The sequence below is a fragment of the Pan troglodytes genome, chromosome X (genome assembly GCF_028858775.2).
Source record: "Pan troglodytes isolate AG18354 chromosome X, NHGRI_mPanTro3-v2.0_pri, whole genome shotgun sequence".
Taxonomy (NCBI): Eukaryota; Metazoa; Chordata; class Mammalia; order Primates; family Hominidae; genus Pan; species Pan troglodytes.
The window spans coordinates 3,325,684-3,348,790 of NC_072421.2; the positions used below are offsets into that span (position 1 = coordinate 3,325,684).

General features: G+C 46.4%; 1 protein-coding gene across 7 annotated transcripts in view; it reads right to left on the reverse strand.

The window, feature by feature from the left end:
* Nucleotides 1-277: 277 nt before the first annotated feature.
* Nucleotides 278-23,107, reverse strand: part of ARSL (arylsulfatase L) — a 34,887-nt gene continuing 12,057 nt past the window's right edge. For all 7 annotated transcript variants that reach the window (XM_016943891.4, XM_054677072.2, XM_016943889.4 and 4 more), the window contains 8 exons: nucleotides 22,497-22,618; nucleotides 20,230-20,352; nucleotides 16,386-16,809; nucleotides 13,095-13,231; nucleotides 10,358-10,492; nucleotides 5,383-5,545; nucleotides 4,032-4,153; nucleotides 278-2,489 (listed from right to left, as the gene is read on the reverse strand). In XM_016943891.4, coding sequence (XP_016799380.1) covers nucleotides 2,131-2,489; nucleotides 4,032-4,153; nucleotides 5,383-5,545; nucleotides 10,358-10,492; nucleotides 13,095-13,231; nucleotides 16,386-16,809; nucleotides 20,230-20,352; nucleotides 22,497-22,618 — 1,585 coding nt within the window. In that variant the 3' untranslated portion in view covers nucleotides 278-2,130. The remainder of the gene's footprint in view (nucleotides 2,490-4,031; nucleotides 4,154-5,382; nucleotides 5,546-10,357; nucleotides 10,493-13,094; nucleotides 13,232-16,385; nucleotides 16,810-20,229; nucleotides 20,353-22,496; nucleotides 22,619-23,107) is intronic.

Genomic DNA, 23,107 nt, shown 5'->3' on the forward strand with positions numbered 1-23,107 from the left:
TATTTCTTTCTTGACCCAAGAGAATTGGCTGGAGATGGATTTGACTTTTTGGTCTCTATGCACAGCCTGAATTCTTGGAGGCTGATGTGGATTGGATAATTTGAGGACATGTTCTTGAGGCGGTGACAGGGTGGGGCATTGCTCGTCACATACCTAGGCTTGGAGGAGTGGGAGGAGGGACCTGTTGCTTGAATCTGGAGACAGAAAGAGCTATTGGAAAGACCTCCTTACTCCCAGGGGAGAATGTGGTGGGGACTGAATTGTGTTGCCTTCAAACTCTCAGGAATAAGGTTTTTATTCATCCTTTAAAATGAGGTCACAAGAGTGGGCCCTATTCCAATAGGAGTGGGGTCCTTATAAGAAGAGGAGATTAGGGCCAGGTGCAGTGACTCACGCCTGTAATCTCAGCACTTTGGGAGGCCAAGGTGGGCGGATCACTTGAGGTCGGGAGTTCTAGACCAGCCTGGGCAACATGGTGAAAACCCACCTCTACTAAATAATACAAAAATTAGCCGGGCATGGTGGTGCACGCCTGTAGTCCCACCTACTCGGGAGGCTGAGACAGGGGAATCACTTGAACCTGTGGCAGAGGTTGCAGTGAGCTGAGATCACGCCATTGCACTCCAGCCTGGGCAACAGAGCAAGACCCCGTCTCAAAAAAAAAACAAAAAACAAAAAACAAGAATCAGAGATAGGACACAGACAGGCACAGAGGGATGACCGTGTGAAGACATGGGAAGAAGGCAGCAGCTGTGAACCGAGAAACAGGCTCTCCCCAGACACAGCTTCCGTCACGCCGTGGTCTTGGACATCCAGCCTCTAGAACTGCAAGAAAGAAATATTCTTGATGATACCCAGTTTATGGTATTTTCATTCTAGCAGCCCAGACAATTAAGGCACAGCCTGATTATGCAATGACCTTGCAGCTCAGAGCTGGGGCGAACACTGCCTGCACAGCGCGGCTTCCATAGCCAGAGTTTGCCCAAATCACCTGGGGCACTGGGGACAAAAGAAAACCACTTGAAAACAGTTCCAACGGGAAGCACAGTTCATCCTTGTGGCTGTAAACGATAAACAAACACTATAAATGGGCACCACAGACAAAGCCACATCAGTGCCAGTTTTTATCTTTGGGGCCTATCCCCTGTTCATGTGCAAACCTGTAGGTCACAGAGACACCTTTGCTGGGACTTGTGCTGTTGTGGGCTACAGGGCAGGCCTCTTCCAGACTGAGCTGGGGTCCATTGACAGACTCCTCCCCGACTCCAGGAGATACTTTGCCTCTCCAGTTTGGTGTCTGAGTGATCATTCAACGGTGCTTTATTAATGTTTGTTTGTTTATTTATTTATTTTTGATGAGACAGTCTTGCTCTGTCACCCAGGCTGGGGTGCAGTGGTACGATCTCAGCTCACTGCAACCTCTGCCTCCCAGCTTCAAGCAATTCTTCTGCCTCAGCCTCCTGAGTAGCTGGCATTACAGGCGTATGCCACCACGCCTGGCTGCTGCTGCTGCTTTTTTTTTTTTTTTTTTTTTTTGATAGAGACAGGGTTTCACCATGTTGGTCAGGCTGGTCTCGAACTCCTGACCTCAAGTGATCTGCCTGCCTCTGTCTCCCAAAGTGCTGGGATTACAGGCGTGAGCCACTGCGCCTGGCCAGTGTTTATTGTTCATTTCTACTTTTTCTTGCCTTTTCCTTTGTTTTTCACAGGGGGAAACTAGTCATCCTTATGCAAATAGATATCTTAACATGACACTGAAGTTTGTTTCATTTTTTTGTTTTCTTTCTTTTTTGAGACAGGGTCTTGCTCTGTTGCCCAGGCTGGGGTACAGTGGTACAATCATAGCTCAGTGCAGCCTCCAACTCCGGTGCTCAAATGATCCTCCTGCCTTAGCCTCCTGAGAAGCTAGAACTACAGGCGTGTGCCACCATGCAGGCTAATTTTTTTTTTATTTTTGTTTTGTAGAGCTAGAGTTTCATCATGTTGACCAGGTTGGTTTTGATCACGGGAGTGATCCTCCTGTGGTGGCCTCCTAAAGTGCTGGGATGACAACCACCATGGCCAGCTGGTTTGTTTCAATTTGAGTGACAAAATTTAGGAATCGGGGCTCCAGCTTTTCACTGCAGAGATTTATTGTGGGTCATCTTCCCTAAGGCACCAGCAGAGGGGGAACGGGCCACAGCAGGGCTGCAGCCACGGTCTCCAGATGTTGCCCAGCCTGTCCAGCTGCAGAGGAACTGGGCTGAGTGTCCGCTGGTGTTCCCGCACCGCCTGCTGGACTCGTTCCATCACCTGATAGAACACGGGCTCTGAGGCTGGTGTGAGGATGTGGGTCTCAGAAGGGTCTCTTGAGAGGTCAAAGAGCAAAGGTGGATCGTGGTGGACTACTTTTTCCCCAAAGCACGGGCAGACCTTTCTTCCATAGCAGGCACCGGCTCCCTCTGGCTGGAACACTGGGGTCACAAAGTGGACTTTCCACATTGTTCCTCCTGGTGGAAAGATAATAATTACAGAGTTGGCATAGACAAATAGGGCCTTGCTGGAGAATGGCATCTTCATAGGGCTAAAAGGTAGGCCTAACCCAAGTGTCCATCGATGGATGGACAGATAAACAAAACATGGTACATCTTACATGGCATACTGTGCAGCTATGAGAAGGAATGACACACTGACACAGGCTGCAACATCAACGAACTTTCAAAATACTACGCTCAGAGAAAGAAGTTACAAAAGAGCACGCATTGCGTGATTCCATTCATATTGAACGTCAAGGATAGGGAAACACATAAAGACAGGAAGTAGAGTAGTGGTTTCCAGGGTCTGCAGGGTGTGAAATGGGGAGTGACTGCTGATAGGAACAGTGTCTGCTTTTGGCGTGATGAAAATGTTCTGGAGCTACATAGACGTGGAGGTTGCACAACACTGTGAAAGCACGAAGTGCCTGTGAATTGCACTCAGTCAGTTTTTTCTTTTCTTTTCTTTTCTTTCTTTTTTTTTTTTTATTTGAGACAGAGTCTTGCTCTGTCGCCCAGGCTAGAGTGCAGTGGTGCAACCTCCGCCTCCTGGGTTCAAGTGATTCTCCTGCCTCAGCCTCACAAGTAGCTGGGATTACAGGAGTGCGCCTGTAACTGTTCACAAAGAAAATGAAGTCGTGTTAAGGTCAGGTGATTAAAACATTTGGAAGCACATCTAGATGCATAAAATAGACTACAAAAGGCTGGGCGTGGTGGCTCACACCTGCAATTTCAGCATTTTGGGAGGCCAAGATGGGTGGATTGCTTGAGCCCAGGAGTTGCCTGGGCAACATACTGAGACCTTGTTTCAACTTAATAAAGAAAAATTGGAGACCAGGCGTGGTGGCTCATGCCTGTCATCCCAGCACTTTGGGAGGCCGAGGAGGGTGGATCACTTGAGGCCAGGAGTTCAAGACCAGCTTGCCCAACATGGTGAAACCCCATCTCTACTAAAAATACAAGAAATTAGCCAGGTGTGGTGGTGGGCACCTGTAATCCCAGCTACTCAGGAGGCTGAGGCAGGAGAATCACTTGAACCCGGGAGACTGCAGTTGCACTCCAGCCTGAGCGACAAAGACTAGTCTCAAAAAAATAATTACAAAAAAATAAAAAAAGGAAGACTAGAAAAGTCTTGAACACGTGTGTGCAAGCATGTGTGCGTGCATGTGTGCATGCATGCACATACGTGTGTGTGATGATGATAAAAGTTGCACTTCATATAGTGCAGGGAAGAAAGAATGAAATATAGCCCATACATGGTGCTTAAACTATAGGTAACGACTCCCCATCGTTTTAAGACGATTGGCAGGTGATCTCAGAAGGCATGTCGCTGGAATGAGAGGGACACATATTGACAAAAACTAAATTTAAAAAGCTCGTGGAGAAAAACGGAAGCACGGAGACATGGAGATGGACTCTGGAATGCAGCTCCATCCCCAGCCTGTTCTAGGGCATGGTGCTTTCCTGCACAGAGGGACTCTTTCCCTAAGGGTGTTAGGAAGGGGCTCCCCTACTCACTGTCCCGTTGATGCCACCTGGCTGCGTGCAGAAACCTCTCACAATAATGCATCAGGAACTCGTGGTCTGAGTGTTGGGCTGTCCCCAGGAGCAAGGGCAGAAGGTCTTGGCCGTCAATCACTCTGCAGGAAGGAACATGGCATGGCTCAGGGTTGGAACAGGGACTTTGGACATTTGTCCCTCCAGCATCCACCAGTCCCAGCCCCAGGTGGTGCACTCTCCTTATGTTGTATCAGTGGAGGGAAAGTCTGGGTGTGAACGCAGATGGATGGAAGGCATGTGTGTGCATTAGCACGCTTAGAAGAAGAATGCAGCAGCTGCCCACGTTAGTCACCACCAAACGTCACCTTTGGCTAAAAAGTAATTAATTGGCCAGGCACAGTGGCTCACGCCTGTAATCCCAGCACTTTGGGAGGTCGAGGCGGGTGGATCACCTGAGGTCAGGAATTCGGGATCAGCCTGGCCAACATGGTGAAACCCCGTCTCAACTAAAAACACAAAAATTAGCCAGGTGTGCTGGTGTGTGCCTGTAATCCCAGCTACTCGGGAGGCTGAGGCAGGAGGATCGCTTGAACCCAGGAGGCGGAGGTTGCAGTGAGCCTAGATCGCACCACTGCACTCCAGCCTGGGCAACTGAGTGAGACTCAGTCTCAAAAAAAAAAAAAAGAAGAAAAAAAAGCTGAAAGAGCCAGCACCCAAAGGCTGGAATGTAACAAAAGCCCACTAAGAGTTCTACCCAGGCCTTTCCTGGACCTTGAAGCGCGATAAAATAATGAAGGAATTCTTAACAGGACCCATTTAGGATTAACACATTTTATTGGGGTCTGAAGATACTCCCCAGACCTCCACAATGAAGTTTTACTGAGAGTCTAAAGGAACTCCCCAAACCTCCATGATTTAGCAGGAGACAAGATAAGGGTAATCACCCCAGCACCTGGAACCATCTAGATTAAGTCAATTTACTGAGGCTCCAGAGGAAGGTCCTCAGGACCCAGAGCTTAGTTCTAGATGAAAGGAAGTTGAATCACTTATGTCTTTAGATGGATGCACGCTTACATGTGGACATACAGCTTAGAAGGTATAGAAGCTCTGGACAACTTTGTAATTTGGAGTTGGTCTAGTGATCATTTCCAGCCTTCTCCCCGTATCTGGTTACAGAAATAAAACTCCTTTCTTTCCTCGTTCATTTGCATCTCGTTATTGGGCCATGAGACTAAGCAGCCCGACCCTCGGTTTGGTCGGGGAACAATTTCAGGGACGCCTTACTGCAAAGCCAAAGTGACATGTTCGTTTGCCATAAGTGTTGCTGTGTCTGTGCAAAGCTGAATTGTTTCTTTGGGTTGTTCTGTACCTGTCCTGGGGCACCTCGCCGCCCGCCAGCCGGACCACGGTGGGGAACACGTCCATCAGACTCGTGGGCTCGCCAATCACTCGGCCGGCCGGGAGCACCCCGGGCCAGCGGAAGATCCCGGGCACGCGGATCCCACCTTCCCATCCTCCCATGCCCTTCCCACCTGGGTTTGAACAGAAACAAAAGAAAGTGGTTAAAAACCAGAAATAGATGCTCAGCCTGGCTGATTTAACTTTTCTGCTTGTTTCACTTGTTTGAAGTTTCTCTTTCCCTGAGTCTCAATTTCTCTCTCTCTCTTTCCCCCTCTCTTTCTTTCTCTCTCTGTTTTAGTGACATTAAAACATTCAATCTCATGTAGTTCCCCTGTAGAGGTTTGATTTTATATTTTTTATTAACCTTGTTATTGGTTAGTGTGCATTGGATTAAGTTAGGTCCTTCACTGCAAATGACTCTTGTTCTTAGAAGACACAGACACAGAGGAGAAGGCCATGTGGAGATGGAGGCAAAGACTGGAGTGATGTGGCCACAAGCCCAGGGACTCCTGGAACCCCCAGGCGCTGGGAGCAGCAGGAAGGATCCTCCCCTAGAGCCTCAAGAAGAAAGTGGATACAACTATAACGTATTGAACGGTGACCCCAAAACATGTTCATGTCATATCTCCCAGAGCCTATAAATGAGACTTTATTTGGAAATAGGGGGTTTGCAGATATAATCAAGTTAAGGACCTTGAGGTAATCCTGGATTAGGGTGGCCCTAAAGGCAATGACAGATGTCCTTCTAAGAGACAGAAGAGGAGACACGGACACAGAGAAGAAGGTCACGTGGAGACAGGCAGAGGCTGGAGTGATGCGGCCACAAGCCCAGGGATGCCTGGAGCCCCCGGTAACTGGGAGAGGCAGGAAGGAGCCTCCCCTAGAGCATCCAGAAAGAAGTGGATTCAATTGCAGTAGATTGCAGTGTAGTCCTCCTAAAAGATATATCCACATCCTGATTTCCAGATTATGTGAATGGGACCTTATTTTAAAAAGGGGTCCTTGTAGATGCAATTAAGTCTCTCAGGATCGTCGCGGAGAAGGATGGACTCTATGTCCAATGACAGCATTCTAAGAGACAGAAGAGGAGACACAGACACAGAGGAGAAGGCCACATAGAGATGGAGGCAGAGACTGGAGTGATGTGGCCACAAGCTCAGGGACACCTGGGGCCCCCAGGTGTTGGCAGAGGCAGGGAGGAGACTCCCCTAGAGCTTCTGGCGGGAACATTTCCCTGAGACACGTTGATCTCAAACTCCTGGTCTCCAGGGCTGGGACAGGATAAATTCCTGTTGTTTAAAGCTCCGCCAGTTTATAATACTGACATTCTTGATGGCACAGAGAACCAGATTGGGTAGAGGATACATTAACGTCAATGGCAATGAGATAAAGAAGGTTTCTGAGGAGTCAGGCCTTCAATGTGAAGTTGTTTTGGGAAGGCATTAGTGGATGTAGTTGGCATTTATATATCCCGTTTTACATATGTACTAGACTGATGTATCCATCTACTTCAAAGCAAATATACATCATAGGTATATTTGCCAATATTAGCCTAAAAAGGCTCTTTCAAGGACTGAAAAATAAAGCTCTCTAAGCAGGGAGAAGACAAAATGTGTAAGCACAACAGTGTGAAGTCATGTACACGGGGCAGCACATTTTAGAATCTTTGTGGTACACGAAAGAATGGCGTGTTTGGAAACAATGGAATACAGGTTTGAATATAATGTGGCCAGCTAGGTGTCTACCCTTCTACCTTTTTTTTTTTTTTTTTTGAGACAGAGTCTTACTCTGTCACCCAGGCGAGAGTGCAGTGGCACAATCTCAGCTGACTGCAACCTTCACCTCCCAGGTTCAAGCAATTCTCCTGCCTCAGCCTCCTCAGCTGGGATTACAGGCGTGCACCACCACGCCTGGCTAATTTTTGTATTTTTAGTAGAGATGAGGTTTCACCATGTTGGCCAGGCTGGTCTCAAACTCCTGACCTCAAGTGATCTGCCTGCCTCGGTCTCCCAAAGTGCTGGGATTACAGGTGAGAGCCACTGCGCCTGGCCTTATCCTTCTTGGATGCATTGTCTGAAGGTAAAATTCAAACCTGAGTCCACACAATGGAATATATTCAGCCATGGAAAGGAATGAAACATTTCCACAACACAGATGAACCTCAGAGGCATCATGCTAAGTAAAAACAAAAAAACTCCACATATTGCATGATTTCATTTACATAAATGTCTAGAGTAGGAAAATATACAATGATACAAAATAATTTTGTGGCCAGGCATGGTGGCTCACGCCTGGAATCCCAGCACTTTGGGAGGCCCAGCTGGGAGGACTGTTTGAGTTCAGGAGTTTCAGACCAGCCTGGGCAACACAACAAGACCCTATCTTTACAAAAGATAATTTTAAAAATTAAATAATACACAAATCAAAAATAAGTTTTTGGGTGACGGATCTTAGCACGGGGGAAAAGGGAGTGACTGCTATGAGTAGAGGATTTTTTTGTGAGGTGATGAAATGTTCTGAAATAAACAGTGGTGGACCACATGTGGTGGCTCATGCCTGTCATCCCAGCACCTTGGGAGGCCAACGTGGGAGGATCACTTGAGGTGAGGAGTTTGAGACCAGCCTGGGTAACATGGCAAAACCCCATCTCTACAAAAATACAAAAATTAGCCAGGAGTGGTTGCATGCACCTGTAGTCCCAGCTACTTATGATCGCTGAGACAGGAGGATCACTTGAGCCCAGGAGGCAAAGGTTGCGGTGAGCCAAGGTCGTACCACTGTACTCCAGCCTGGGAGATAGACCAGACTGTCTCAATAAAAATAAATAAATATAATAACAATAAATTTTACGAATGAAAATAGTGATTGTAAAACAAAAATAAAATTCTAAGGACCCCCAACCATCTGAATGGACTTCCTCCTGACCCAGAGCTCTTTAAAAACTTAACCTGAGAGACTGTTCCAGGCCGTGACAGGAAGCGGGAGTCGAACATGCCTCATGATTCCTCTCTGGCATTAACATCCACACAGCCTTTAGGTCTGATAAGAAGCATGTTACAACCTCTTGTCTCTGAAGCCTAGTACCTGAAGGCTTCCTCTGCAAATAAGAACTTGGGTGTCGACAATCTTTTTTTTGTTTTGTTTTGTTTTTTTGAGATGGAGTCTCGCTTTGTCGCCCAGGCTGGAGTACAGTGGCACAATCTTGGCTCACTGCAACCTCCGCCTCCCGGGTTCAACGGATTCTCCTGCCTCAGCCTCCCAAATAGCTGGGATTACAGGCACGCACCACCACACCTGGCTCATTTTTGTATTTTTAGTAGAGACAGAGTTTCACCGTGTTGGCCAGGCTGGTCTCGAACTCCTAACCTCAAGTGATCCACCCGCCTTGGCCTCCCAAAGCATTGGGATTACAAGTGTGAGCCACTGTGCCTGGCCTCCACAATCCTTTATCTTAACCCAGACATTCCTTTCTGTTGATCCCAGGTCTTTAGAGAAACTCAACGAATTGTCAACCAGGAAATGTTTAAATCTACCTGTAGGTTGGAAGCCCCCTGGCTTTGAGTTGTCCCACCTTTCTGGACCAAACCAATGTGTCTCTTAAATGTATTTGATTGCTGTGTCATGCCTCCCTAAAATGTATAAAACCAAGCTGCGCCTTGACCATCTTGGGCACACGTTCTCGGGACCTCCTGAGGGCTGTGTCACAGGCCATGGTCACTCCTATTTGGCTCAGAATAAACCTCTTCAAATGTTTTACAGAGTTTAGCTCTTTTCCTCGACATGATGATGGTTACACAACTCTGATAATCTACTAAAAATTCCTTAATTGTGCACAAAAACGTGGCAGGCCACGTCTCACTAACACAGGCCTCCGTAACAACTGTTTCAGCACTGACAAGTGGTGAAGTTAAATAGCAAAAGCTGAAACAACCAGCGCCTGTATACAAAGGCCGGGATGTCACAAAAGCCCCCCAGGAGTTCTGCCCAGGCCTCTCCTGGGCCTTGAAGCGTGACAAGATAACCAAGGAATTCTTAGCAGGACCCTTTTAGGATTAAACAAGTTTTATTAGAGGTCTGAAAAAACTCCCCAGACCTCCGTGATTTAGCAGGAGACAAGGTAAGGGTAATCAGCCCTGGCACCTGGACCCATTTATTTATTTGTTTATTTATTTTATTATTTTTGTTGTTGAGATGGAGACTCTCTCTATTGCTTAGGCTGGAGTGCAGTGGCGCAATCTCAGCTCACTGCAACCTCCGCCTCCCAGGTTCAAGCGATTCTCCTGCCTCAGCCTCCCGAGTAGCTGGGACTACAGGCGTGTGCCACCATGCCCGGCTAATTTTTGTATTTTTAGTAGAGACGAGGTTTCACCATGTTGGCCAGGTTGGCCTCAAATTCCTGACTTCAGGTGATCTACGCACCTCGGCTTCCCAAAGTGCTGGGATTACAGGCATGAACCACCGTGCCCGGCCACCTGGACCCATTTAGATTAAGTCAATTTACTTAGTCTCCAGGGGAGGGTCTCCGGGACTCAGACCTTAGTTCTAGATTAGAAGAAGTTCATCACTAATGTCTTTAGATGAGTGCACGCTTACACGCAGACATACAGCTTAGAAATAGAAGCTCTTGAGAACTTTGTAATTTTGAGTTGGTCTGGCAACAATTTCCAGACCTCCCTGTAACCGGTTACAGAAATAAACTCCCTCCTCTCCCAGTTCATCTGCATCTCATTTTTGAACCACCAGAATAAGCAGCCTGACCCTCAGTTTGGTCCAGGAACAAAAATTCAAACTGGAGTATGTCAAATTACCACTTTTGCCCTGGATAGGAAAAATCACTGTCCCTGAGCAATAATATTGACCCTCCTGGAATAGATTGCCCTGCTGGGAATTGCAGGGAAAAGATAAACTTGCAAGATGAAGATCTGGGAGCATCTCAGTCTTACCTTTATAAATTCCATTCCAGCCACCATACTGGGTGTTTCCAAGTTGATTCTCTAGGGAACCGCCGTGATCCGATGTAAAATAAATGAGGGTGCTGTTGCTCAAACCCTCCACGTCCAAAGTGTCAAGGATCCGTCCTGCAAAGAACAGATGTTTTTGGGGCCGTCGAAATGGAAAAATATCAGAAATGCAGCTCTGAAGTGTATGCTTTAGCATTCGGGGGCTAGCCACAAGAATGAAGCCTTAGTTTAAACGCATAATGGAAGTCAGCTGTTGGATAATTTTGATATCCTTTGTTGGAGATTGATGTATGACTTTATATGCACCCCATCCTTTGGTCAGAATTTTAGGCAACCTACAAGGACAAAATATCAAAAACTTAAAAGTGCAGCATGCAGGCTGGGCACAGTGGCTCACACTTGTAATCCCAGCACTTTAGGAGGCCGAGGCAGGAGGATCATTTGGGGTCAGGAGTTGTAGACCAGCCTGGCCAACATGATGAAACTACGTCTCTACTAAAAATACAAAAATTAGCCAGGCGTGGTGGCACATGCTTGTAGTACCAGCTACTCGGGAGGCTGAGGCAGGAGAATAGCTTGAACCCGGGAAGTGGAGATTGCTGTGAGCTGAGATCACGCCACTGCGCTCCAGCCTGGGTGACAGAGTGAGACTCGGTCTCAAAAAAAAAAAAAAAAAAAAAAAAAAAAAAAAGTGAGGCATGTGAATATTCCTGAGAAGAAAGCATAGACTGAAAATGCAGACCAGTCCTCAAAAGTGACCCTGAGCTTCTTGCAGCCACACACAAGGGAACTCATGTCATTAATGTCACTCACAGTTGGCCGGGCACAGTGGCTCATGCCTGAAATCTCAGCAATTTGAGAGGCTGAGGTGGGAGGCTCTTTGAGCCTATGAGTTCGAGACCGGCCTGAACAACACAGCAAGAACTTGTCTCTACAAATAATAAAAAAATTAGCCGGGTGTGGTAGTGCACACCTGTGGTCCCAGGTACTTGGGAGGCTGAGGTGGGAGGATTGCTTGAGCCTGGGAAGGCAGGGTGCAGTGAGCCACGGTTGCACCACTGCACTCCAGCCTGGGTAAGAGTGAGACCCTGTCGGCCAGGCGCAGTGGCTCACCCCTGTAATCCCAGCACTTTGGGAGGCTGAGGTGGGCGGATCACAAGGTCAGCAGTTCGAGACAAGCCTGGCCAACATGGTGAAACCCCATCTCTACTAAAAGTACAAAAATTAGCCGGGCATGGTGGCGGGTGCCTGTAAACCCAGCTACTCCGGAGGCTGAGGCAGGAGAATTGCTTGAACCCGGGAGGCGGAGGTTGCAGTGAGCTGAGACCGTGCCATTGCACTCCAGCCTGGGCAACAGAGTGAGACTCGGTCTCAAAAAAAAAACCAAAAAAAACAAAACAACAAAAAAAGTGAGACCCTGTCACACACACACACACACAATTAACTTTTTCTCCTTCCATGCCTAGCTTGTTGAGGAAACAATTTTTTTTTTTTTTAAATACGTCGTTCACCCAAATCTCTGATGGCAATTATTCTGAGGATCCTGGGATTCGCAGCCCACCACCACCTAAACCCTGCGGTTCCTAAGTTCTTTTTTGGGAGGCAGGATGTGCTGTGCCCATATACAGGTGCTCGCCCAGCCCTGACTCACTCAAGCAAGATTCCCTTTCCATCCTGTTCTAAACCCAGGAAATATAATGAGGGAATGAGGCAAGACAATCCGGCCCCACAGGAGTTTATATTCCCCTGGGGGAAATGGAAAATCAACCTACCTAACACATGGTCACGAAGAGAAGCAATGGTGATGCCGTGTTAGGAAAAGAAGAAGAGGAAGAAGTGGAAGAGGAAGAAGGAGGAGGAGGAGGAGGAATATGAAGAAGAATAAGAACAAGAAGAAGAAGAAGAAGAGGGGGAGGAGGAGAAAGGAGGAAGAGGAGGAGGAAAACAAAGGCAAAACAAAAAAGGAGCACAGGAGAATGGGGAGAGCTTTAGGCTTCACTGACGCACCCCTTCTGATAGAGGTCAGACTAGGATCTGGGCAGCAGCAGGTCATGGGGCTTTTGTAGGTGATAGGAGGAAATTTAGGTCTATTTTCAGTGCGGTGGAGCCACTAGCCACTCTACGGCGGAGAGGAATTTTATCTGCTCTTTCTTTCGTTTGTCTACCACACGGCAATGGGATGTAGACATCTTTGGGGCCAAAATTCTGTATGCCACTTGGGAATTAAGACGTGGAAATCTCTGAGGTCATTATTCTCTCTAACACATGGGGATTAAGACGTGGACATCTTTGGAGTCATTATTCTGTCTAGCACATGGGGATTAGGATGTGGACACCTTTGGGGCCATTATTCTGTCTCCCACATGGGGATTAGAAAGTGGCTATCTTTGGGGCCATTTTTATGTCTACCACATCAAGATTAGGACGTGGATGTCTCTGCAGCCATTATTCTGTCTAGGGAGTGGACAGCTTTCTGCCACATGGGATTAAGATGTGGACATCTTTGGCCGAATCGCACTGCCTCCCGTGCATGTGTTATGGAATTCACCCTCTGCTAATGCAGTGAAGATCTGTGCTATAATATTTTGGACTCTTAAAATCCAATCGCACTGCAATCGCTATTCTGCATCTTCTGTCTTTAACCTTCTCGTTCTTTGTTTCCTTTCCTGCTTCTATTGCTGGAAGGGAAGCAGCCCATTTTCCCTGGAAGTGCACTTACCTACCATCCAGTCCATCTCCTCTACGTTGTCCCCATACAGCCCGTGGAGACTCTTCCCGAGGAAGTTCTCCATAGTGATAAGAGGGATGTGAACGTGCAGAAAGGAAACAAAGAGGAGGAAAGGCCCATGCTTATTCCTAAAAATAAATACAAAGCAATTAAGGTGACTTTTTTGGTAAAACAGAGATTGAAGTCCTGTAGATACTAAATACGGATCTCACTTGTCACATCATTACTTAAATGTCTTCTCAACTCTGCTCACCGAAAAGAAACACTCAAAACTCTTCTTCAACAGAAAAATAATTCTTATATTTAACAATCTTCCTTTTTTTTTTTTTTTTTTTTGGCTATTTTAAAGACAGGGCCTTGCTCTGTTACCCAGGCTGGAGTGCAGTGACATGATCTCAGCTCACTGCAGCCTCAATCTCCCAGGCTCAAGTGATCCTCCCACCTCAGCCTCCCAAGTAGCTGGGGCCACAGGCATGTGCTAACAGGCCCAGCTAATTTCTTTCTTTCTTTCTTTTTTTTTTTTTTGGTAGAGACATGGTCTCACTATGTTTACTAGGCTGGTCTTGAACTCCTCGGCTCAAGTGACCTGCCCCTGCCCATCTCGGCCTTCCAAAGTGCTGGGATTACAGGCGTGAGCCACCATGCCTTTCTGGTCTGTTACCTCTCTCTCTTTTTCATTTTGAGACGGATTGTGGCTCTGTCACCCAGGCGGGGGTGCAGTGGCATGATCTCAGCTCACTGCAACCTCTGCCTCCCAGGTTCAAGCAATTCTCCTGCCTCAGCCTCCCAAGTAGCTGGGATCACAGGCATGCACCACAACACACGTCTTGTTTAAGACTCTTTAACATCATGACTTTTCCCTTCCCTTCTGAAATCTATTTAAAAATCCACACTGGGCCAGGCGTGGTGGCTCACACCTGCAATCCCAGCATTTTGGGAGGCTGAGGCAGGAGCATTGCTTCAGCCTAGGAGTTCAAGACCAGCATGGGAAACATAGCAAGACCCCATCTCTACTAAAAATACAAAAATTAGCGGGATGTGGTGACATGCACCTGTACTCCCAACTGCTCAGGAGGGTGGGGTGGGAGGATTGCTTGACCCTGGGAGGAGGAGGTTGCGGTGAGCTGAGATTGCGCCACTGCACTTCAGCCTGGACAACCGGATTGAAATCCTGTCTCAAAATAAATAAATAAAGAAATAAAAACCCATACTGATCTAATGCATCTTTTCCCCCCCGAATATTATAATGTTCTAACTCTACTGCTTAATGCAAAGTTAAAAGAACTGTAGGTTACTGACATGACTTTTATTTTGTTCAATTATTTCAATATCTATTTTTAACCTCAAGCTTTAGCTTATAGAATAAGTGGTGCCACACATTCCATTTTCTTTATAATTGCTACCACGTAGTGAGGATTAGGACATAAAATAGTTATAAAAAACACACTTCACAAATGAGGCATATTGGGTTATTCATATTATTTCCATTGTCCTCCTTGAAAGCAGTGTTTTAGCTTCTCCCTCCCTTCACCCGGCCTTCATGGTCTAATCTAGATCCTTGAAGCCTAAGAGCAATGGTGAAGGTGTTAGCCTTAATTAGAACACGTCAGGCTGGGCATGGTGTCTCATGCCTGTAATCTCAGCACTTTGGGAGGCTGAGGCAGGAGGATCACTTGAGCCCAGGAGTTCGAGACCAGCCTGGGCAACATAGCCAGATCCTGTCACATTTAAAATCAAAAAGAACACAACAGTCTTACCCTGCTTTAATTTGCAAGCTAATTGTCAATGTCCTTTCTGTCATACATTAGGTATTGCCATGAAGAACTCTCTAAGGGGCTGGATGCAGTGGCTCACGCCTGTAATCCCAGCACTTTGGGAAGCCGAGGCGGGTAGATCACTTGAGGTCAGGAGTTCAAGACCAGCCTGGCCAACATGGCAAAACCCATCTCTATTAAAAATATAAAAGTTATCTGGGCATGGTGGTGCATGCCTGTAATCCCAGCTACTTGGGAGGCTGAGGTACAGGAATTGCTTGAACTCAGGAGCGGAGGTCGCAGTGAGCCAAGATTGCACCACTGCAGTCCGGCCTGGGCCATAGCTCGAGACTCTGTCTCAAAAAAAAAAAAGAAAAAAATTATCTAAGGATGTTGTAGGAGATGATGACAACCTCACTGTCACCAGGTAAGGTGACTTTTCATGGTGTCACCATCTTTACTAGAATGCCCTTGGGGAGCATGAAAATAGCTGTGTAGTACTGAGAACTAGTTTCATCCCATTTCTCCTGGTCCCACACAGGAATTTTCCTTGCCATAAAATTGACCGCAGGCTGAATTCTGCCAAAAGACATCTGACTTCTGAAGATAGACTTTTTTTTAAGTTTATAATTTATTATAAAGCCCTTCAGGTGATGCAGGTTACTTAAATAGTGTCTGTGGTGATCCGAGGATGCTGATGGAATAAGACTGACCTCAGAGTAGTAGCAAATTCCAGCTGACCTGTAACAATTTCTTTTTGAGACAAGGCCTTGCTCTGTCGCCCAGGCTCCCTTCATAGCCTCTACATAGCCTCAACCTCCTGGGCTCAAGTGATCCTCCTGCCTCAGCCTCCCAAGTAGCTGGGCCTACAAGTCCATGCCACCACAGCCAGCTAATTTTTAAAATTTTTGTGGAAATGGGGTCTTGCTGTGTTGTCCAGGCTGGTCTCTAACTCCTGGCCTCAAATTATCCTCTTGCCTCAGTCTCCCGAGTAGCTGGGATAACAGGTGTGTACCACTATGCCCAGCTCAGCTGTAACAATGTTTTAATGGACACAAGGCAAGTCACAGGGCTCCACTGACCCTCATCTATGCCCCATTCTTACCAAAAAATTGTCCTTCTAGGTCATGGCCATCCCATTCTTCAAACGTCAATTAAAGAAAACGACTTTTTTTTTTTGTGTGTCACCCAGGCTGGAGTGCAGTGATGTGACCTCACCTCCCTGCAACCTCCACCTCCCAGGTTCAAGGGGTTCTCCCACCTCAGCCTCCCGAGTAGCTGGGATTACAGGCATGCACCTGTAAAGCCCCACATTGGGCTAATTTTTGTATTTTTAGTAGAGACGGGGTTTCACCATGTTGGCCAGGCTGGTCTCGAACTCCTGACCTCAGGTGATCCTCCCACCTCAGCCTCCAAAAGCACTGGGATTACAGGAATGAGCCACCATGCCTGACTGAAGAAGACTATTTAGGATGCGTTTTCATTCCAAAGCTGAGTGCTTGGAGGAAGCTGACCCTTTTCTGCTGACCTTTTGAGAAAGGACGCAACCTCCTGCAGAATAAGGGGTGTCGTTCTTCGGAAGCACATGGGCTGCTCCGTGATGGTGTGGTTTCTCATCAGAAAGCAATCGGCATGGACAATCAGAGCACCCACAAAATAGGAGCTTGCGAGGAGGAGGACGGCCGAAAGGGCTGACCAGATGACCGGCATCCACGAGACAGGTATCAGGTGTGTGAGCTTCCCTGCTACCAGTGTGAGGGCAACCAAGGCCAGGACTTGGAAGAGGAAGTTGAGTTTTTGTTCCAGGTTGACACGCTTCTCTGAGAGTTCCCAGCGGGCGCAATCACCCATCAAGGAGAAAGGCATTCCGTAGAAATGGTCAAAGCCATGATGGAGAGGGTGGTGGCAATGATCGCTGGCTGACTCACAGTTGAGACCCAGATGCCATTTTCCTGAGAGGCAAAAAGGATGTTGATGTGACAAGCATCTGAGCATAACTGGACATGTCGATATTGACTGTTTGTCACATTCCTGATACTCTGTTAGACACTGGGGGGCCAGGAGATTGCAAAGAAGTGTGGGCAGCATTAGCTGTTATTTGCACCACAATCTGGCCTCATCGTTTCAGGGGAATGAGGACCCCATGTGTCAGCTTTAACCAAAATATTAGTTACCCGTGACAGGTGGAACAAATTCCTGTAAAACTGTTCACCTAATACAACAGAAATCTATCCTCTCCCAGTCCTAGAGACCAGGAGTCTGAGATCAAAGTGTCTCCAGGCCACACTCAAATTGGAGGCTCTAGGGGAGGATCCTTTCTGCCTCTCCCAGCTCCTGAGGGCTCCAGGCCTCCCTGGGCTTGTGGTCGCATCACTCCAGTCTCCATCTCCATGTTTCCATGGCGTTGTCCTCTGTGTGTGTCTGCGACCTAATCTCTTGTCTCATAAGGACAGCAGTCATCGCAGTAGGGCCCACTGTAGAGACCTCATCTTTACTTGATTATATCTGCAATGACTCTATTGTGAGCTGGATCCTGGCCTGCCTCAAATTCGTGAGTTGAAGCCCTAACACCCAGGACCTCAGAATGTGACTGTGTTTGGAGACAGGGTGTTCAAAGGATAATTAATGTAAAATGAGGTCATTAGTTTGGGCACTGATATGGTTTGGCTGTGTCCTCATGCAAATCTCACCTTGAATTGTAATAATCCCTATGTGTCAAGGGTGGAGCCAGGTGGAGATAATTGAATCATGGAGGTGGTTTCCCCTACACTGTTCTCATGGTAGTGAATGAGTCTCACAAGATCTGATGGTTTTATAAATGGGAGTTCCCCTGCACATGCCCTCTTGCCTGCCGCCATGAAAGACATGCCTTTGCTTCTCCTTTGCCTTCCACCATGATTGTGAGGCCTCCCCAGCCATGTGAAACTGGAAGTCCATTAAACCTCTTTTCTTTATAAATTACCCAGTCTTGGGTATGTCTTTATTAGCACCGTGAGAACAGACTAATACAGGCCTTAATCTGATAGAACTTGTGTCCTATAAGAAGAGGATAGTAGGACACAGACACACACATACTCTCTCCAGAGGCTCTAGGGGAGGATCCTTCCTGCCTCTCCCAGCTCCTGGTGGCTCCAGCTATCCCTTGGCTTGTGGTCGCCTCACTTTAATCACACTGCTTTCTCCTCTCTGTGGCCCAATCCTCCTCTACCTCCATGTTAAACGAAGCCTTGTCCTTGCACAGTGGGCCCAGCTGGATAATTCAGGATCATCTTCTCACCTCAAGATTGTTCACTTAATCACATTTACAGAGACTCTTTTTGCATATAAGCTAATATTTGCTAGATTCAGAGGTTAGGGCCTGACATCTCTGGGACCATTATTTAGTCTATTGCACCTTGTTTTGCAGTGCAATGATGAAGGCCGGAAAGCACCATGTGATATAAGCAGCATGGGCAAAAGACTTCTGGACTTTGGAATTGTTCTCTCTTTGAGAAACCACTATCATAGTGGCCATGGTTGAAGTGGGTGGTGGGTTTTGCAAGGCACACCTTTCAAATTCAGTCAAAGGAATATAGTCTTTGCTTCCATGTAGCCACTACTATGGTGTTGACAAAGAGATGTCAACCACCCCAATGCTGTCTGCCATCTGGAAAACCTCATGATTTCCCAATGAATATCCCTTAAGGATAGACTCTTCTGTCTTAGAAAAATTATAGTTGGCCAGGCATGGTGGTTCACAACTATAATCCCAGCACTTTGGGAGGCCGAGGTGAGAGGATTCCTTGTGCCCAGGATTGCTGGAGACCAGCCTGGGTAGCATGGGAAGACCCCATCTCTACAAAAAAAAAAAAAAAAAAAAGAAGAAAAAAAGAAAAAATTAACCGGGCATGGTGGTGCAAGCCTGTAGTACCAGCTGCTTGGGAGACTAAGGTGGGAGGATCACTTGAGTCTGGGAGGTCGAGACTGCAGTGAGCTGTGACTGCACCATCGCCCTCTAGCCTGAGTAACAGAGTGAGTACCCTGTTTAAAAAAAAAAAAAAAAGTCTATTGGAAAAAATACACCTTTGTTTGACAGCGATGACTGAATCTCCCCAGAATTTGTTTTTTTTTTTTTTTTTGGTAAAAAATTAAACAAAGAACATTTTATAATTTTTAATTTTTAGAAATATATAATTTATTGAATTTTATACTCATTGTATCCACTAGTCATGTTATTTGTTATCAATAAATGGAACTGTTGATAAAAATCATTACTATAACCCAATAATGATAATGGCAACTTGGTCTCCTCTCAAGGAACTATTGTCATTAATTTTATTTTTCATCCAATACATGACATGTTTGTTAACTTGTAGAAAAATAACCATGTTAGTTATGGAAGCTGACAGGGAGGTACTAAATCTAGTAAAGACATTTTCATACACACCAAAGGGAAAAATAGGTAGCATTACAGAAATTTTTGATGCAAGAATATATTTTTTCTTATTTTTTTTTATCATGGTCTACGAGAACATTGTTTGAGATGCCAAGTATTTCATTAAGTTGATGTTCCTTTTCTTTCTTTCTTTTTCTTTTTCGTAGAGACAGGGTTTCGCCATGCTGCCCAGGCTGGTCTCAAAGTCCTGGCCTCAAGCGATCCACCCACCTTGGCCTCCCAAAGTGCTGGGATTACAGGCATGAGCCACCGCGCCTGACCAGAGTCACTTTTGTAAGGGCACTAATCCCACACATGAGGCTCCACCTTCACGACCTCATCACTTCCCAAAGGCTTCACCTCCTGCCACCATCACCTGGGGGGTAAGGGTTTCAACCTAGGAATTTTAGGAGGACACAAACATTTAGATGGCAGCACTAAACTAGCCAAGTTGATCCATAAACCAACCAGAAAAGAGCTGAAGGTGTTCAGTCTAAGACATTCATGTCTAAGACAAAAAGTCCATGTGAAGGGTGGGAGAGGATCCCACAGAACAAAGAAGCAATTATGTGTTGTGCAATGGAGCTTGGAACATATGCCATAGGCATGAGCACATTTTATTTATTTTTTAATTTATTTTTATATATATTTTTGTGGACGTGGGGTCTTGCTATGTTGCCCAGGCGGGTTTCAAACTTCTGGGCTCAAGCAATCCCTCCGCCTCGGCCTCTCAAAGTACTGGGATTATAGGCATGAGCCACCTTGCCTGAGCTGGTATTTCTTGAGTATCTACTTTGCAGAAAACAACCTGGAAAGGAACATGGTTCCTAGATACATGCAGCTTTCTGTCTAGTGGGAAATCCCACAGCACCTCACCCACTTTCCTTCCCAAACTCTTTAGCTGAATGTCCCTTCCATATGGAAGTCATGTGCTTACCACTTTTAAAAACGTACATACCAATGAGTCCAGTGGCATAGCCTTTCTCTTTCAGTATTTTTGCAAAAGTTGTCTCATTTGTTGGAAGACCTCCAGATGCTCCGGTCCACTGAAGAACACGGTAACCAATGCTGGAAACCATCCCTTTGAGCAATTATTAAGAAAAAGAATTACTGTTCCGCATTTTTTTTTCTGTTTGTTATTTATTATTTATTCAAAAATAGAACACTTGGTAAAAATCTCTCTTAAAATTAAATTGAAAATGGACTTCCTATATGACTTTGCCTAGTGGATTGCATTTTTGGCAGCAAAGTAAATGATTAATTTATTGAAAACGTTAGCGAGAAGATGGACTTTCCTGTTATGTGCAGGTTATAAGCAATATAATTCAGTGAAAAAGGACTAAAAATTTAAATGGTTTTTTGTTTGTTAATTAATTTATTTAAAGATGGGGTCTTGTTCTGTCGTCCAGGCTGGAATGCAGTGGTGTAATCAATGTCCACTGCAGTCTCGACCACCTGGGCTCAAACGATCCTCCCACCTCAGCTGCCTGAGTAGCTGGGACTACAGGTGCGCACCACCACACCTGGCTAATTTTTAAATTTTTTGCAGAGACAGGGTCTCACTCTGTCACCCAGGCTTGACTGCAGTGGCATGACTATAGATCACTGCAGCCTTGAACTCCTGGGCTCAACTGATCCTCCCACTTCAGTCTCTCAAGTAGCTGGGACTATAGGGGCTCATCACCATGCCTAGCTAATATTTTTAATTTTTTGGCAGAGACGGGGTCTCACTATGTTGCCCAGGCTGGTCTTGAACTCCTAGACTCAAGTAAATCCTCCCACCTCAGCCTCCTAAAGTGTTGGGATTAGAAACATGAGCCATTGTGCCTGAACTAAAAATGATTTTATAATTTCATCAAACTCTTGATATAATCCAAAGGTTCTCAAAGTTGTCTGCCCATTGGAATCGTGTGGGGAGCTTCAAAATATTCTGACGCCTGGTTATCACCCCAGGGGTGCTAATTTTCATTGGTCTTGGGTGGAACTTGGGCTTTGGGATGGTGGGAATATCCTCTGGATGATTCTAATGTACTGACAAGGTTGGTAGCCACTGATAAAATTTTATTCTGCTCTCCAGACATTCCAAATCTCTACCCAATGGTTTTTTTGTTTGTTTGTTTGTTTTGGGACGGAGTCTTGCTCTGTCACCCAGGCTGGAGTGCAGTGGCGCGATCTCGGCTCACTGCAATCTCCGCCTCCCGGGTTCAAGCAATTATACTGCCTCAGCCTGCCAAGTAGCTGGGACTACAGGCACTCATCATCACGCCCAGCTCATTTTTGTATTTTCAGTAGAGACGGAGTTTCCCCATGTTGGTCAGGCTGGTCTTGAACTCCTGACCTCAGGTGATCTGCCTGCCTCAGCCTCCCAAAGTGCTGGGATTATAGGCATGAGCCACCGTGCCCAGCCTCTACCCAAGTGCTTTAAAATGTAGGTGTTATGTATTATTATTATTAAGGTTTTATCATTCAGCTATGGCAAGGCCAACAGATCAGGAGATGACTGTCATTGGAGAGATAGTTTATTACTCACAGTTTCTGATAGTTTATTACTCACAGTTCAAGAGGACGCAGGGGTGAGCCATGCTGTGTGACTATATGGGGAAGCTCCAGGGTTGGTCAGGAGGCAGAGGGAGTGAGGGGAAAGCATGGAAAAAGCCTTTCTTATTTATTGTTTTTCTTTTTTGGAAAGTAATGGGCAAGGTAGGGTAAGCCGGCTTAAGACTGGCCAGGTTGTACAATTTCCGTGGGCTTTCATCTGCAGGGGCTGTCCCTAGAAAGCTGGTACCTGATTCTGGGGGGATTAGGGCAAGGAGAGAGTAGCCCCATATATGAAAATCTCATAAAAGTGATGGTTGGGGGTGTGGGCTCTGGACTGATTGGTTTATGCATGAAAGGTGCACTCCCAGGTGACTTGTTTGCTATCTCTAAGAATTGGCTAGCCCTGGGAGGGCCAGTCCTGCCGAGGTCAGCAAAGCCCTAAGATGTCAAAGCATCAGAATATAAAAGCTGCCTGGGCACGGTGGCTCATGCCTGTAATCCCAGCACTCTGGGAGGTCAAGGAGCGGGGATCTTTTGAGCCCAGCATTTCAAGACCAGCATGGGCAAGATAGAGAGAGCACCCCCCAATCTCTATTTAAATAAAAAATAAAAAAACCAAAATGTAAGAACTAGAAACTGACGAATACACCAGGCTGCACCCTAGTGCAGTTGTAAAGAGAGACTGACCTGATCGCACAGGGTATCTGCCCGTGAGGAAGGCGGCTCTGCTTGGGGTGCACAAAGATGCGGCAGAGATGTGTTGGGTCAGCTTCACGCCGTCCTCTGCAAGGCGGTCAATATTCGGAGTCCTGTGGAGGGACAAATTAACAGCTTTACTTGTTAAAATTAGACAGGCTTTTCATAAGCATAGCTACATGCTACTTCATAGAAGGTCTGCTGGTCATCGCTGAGTGCTTCAAGATGTTCTCAGGAATGACCCAAAGGTAATGTCAAAGATTTCTAATGTCTTCTGAACTTTCAAGGAAACATCAACTCATTTAAATAGGAATGAGTGGCTGGACGCGGTGGCTCATGCCTGTAATCCCAGCACTTTGGAAAGCCACAGAGGGAGGATCGTTTAGGGCCAGGAGTTCAAGACCAGCCGGGCCAACATGGCGAGACCCTGTCTCTACAAAAAAAACTACAAAAATAGAAAAATTAGCCAGGAATGGTGGTGCATGTCTGTAGAACCAGCTACTTGGGAGACTGAGGAAGGAGGATTGCTTGAGCTCAGGAGTTTGAAGCTGCAGTGAGCTGTGATTGCAACACTGCACTTCAGCCTGGGTGACAGAGAGACA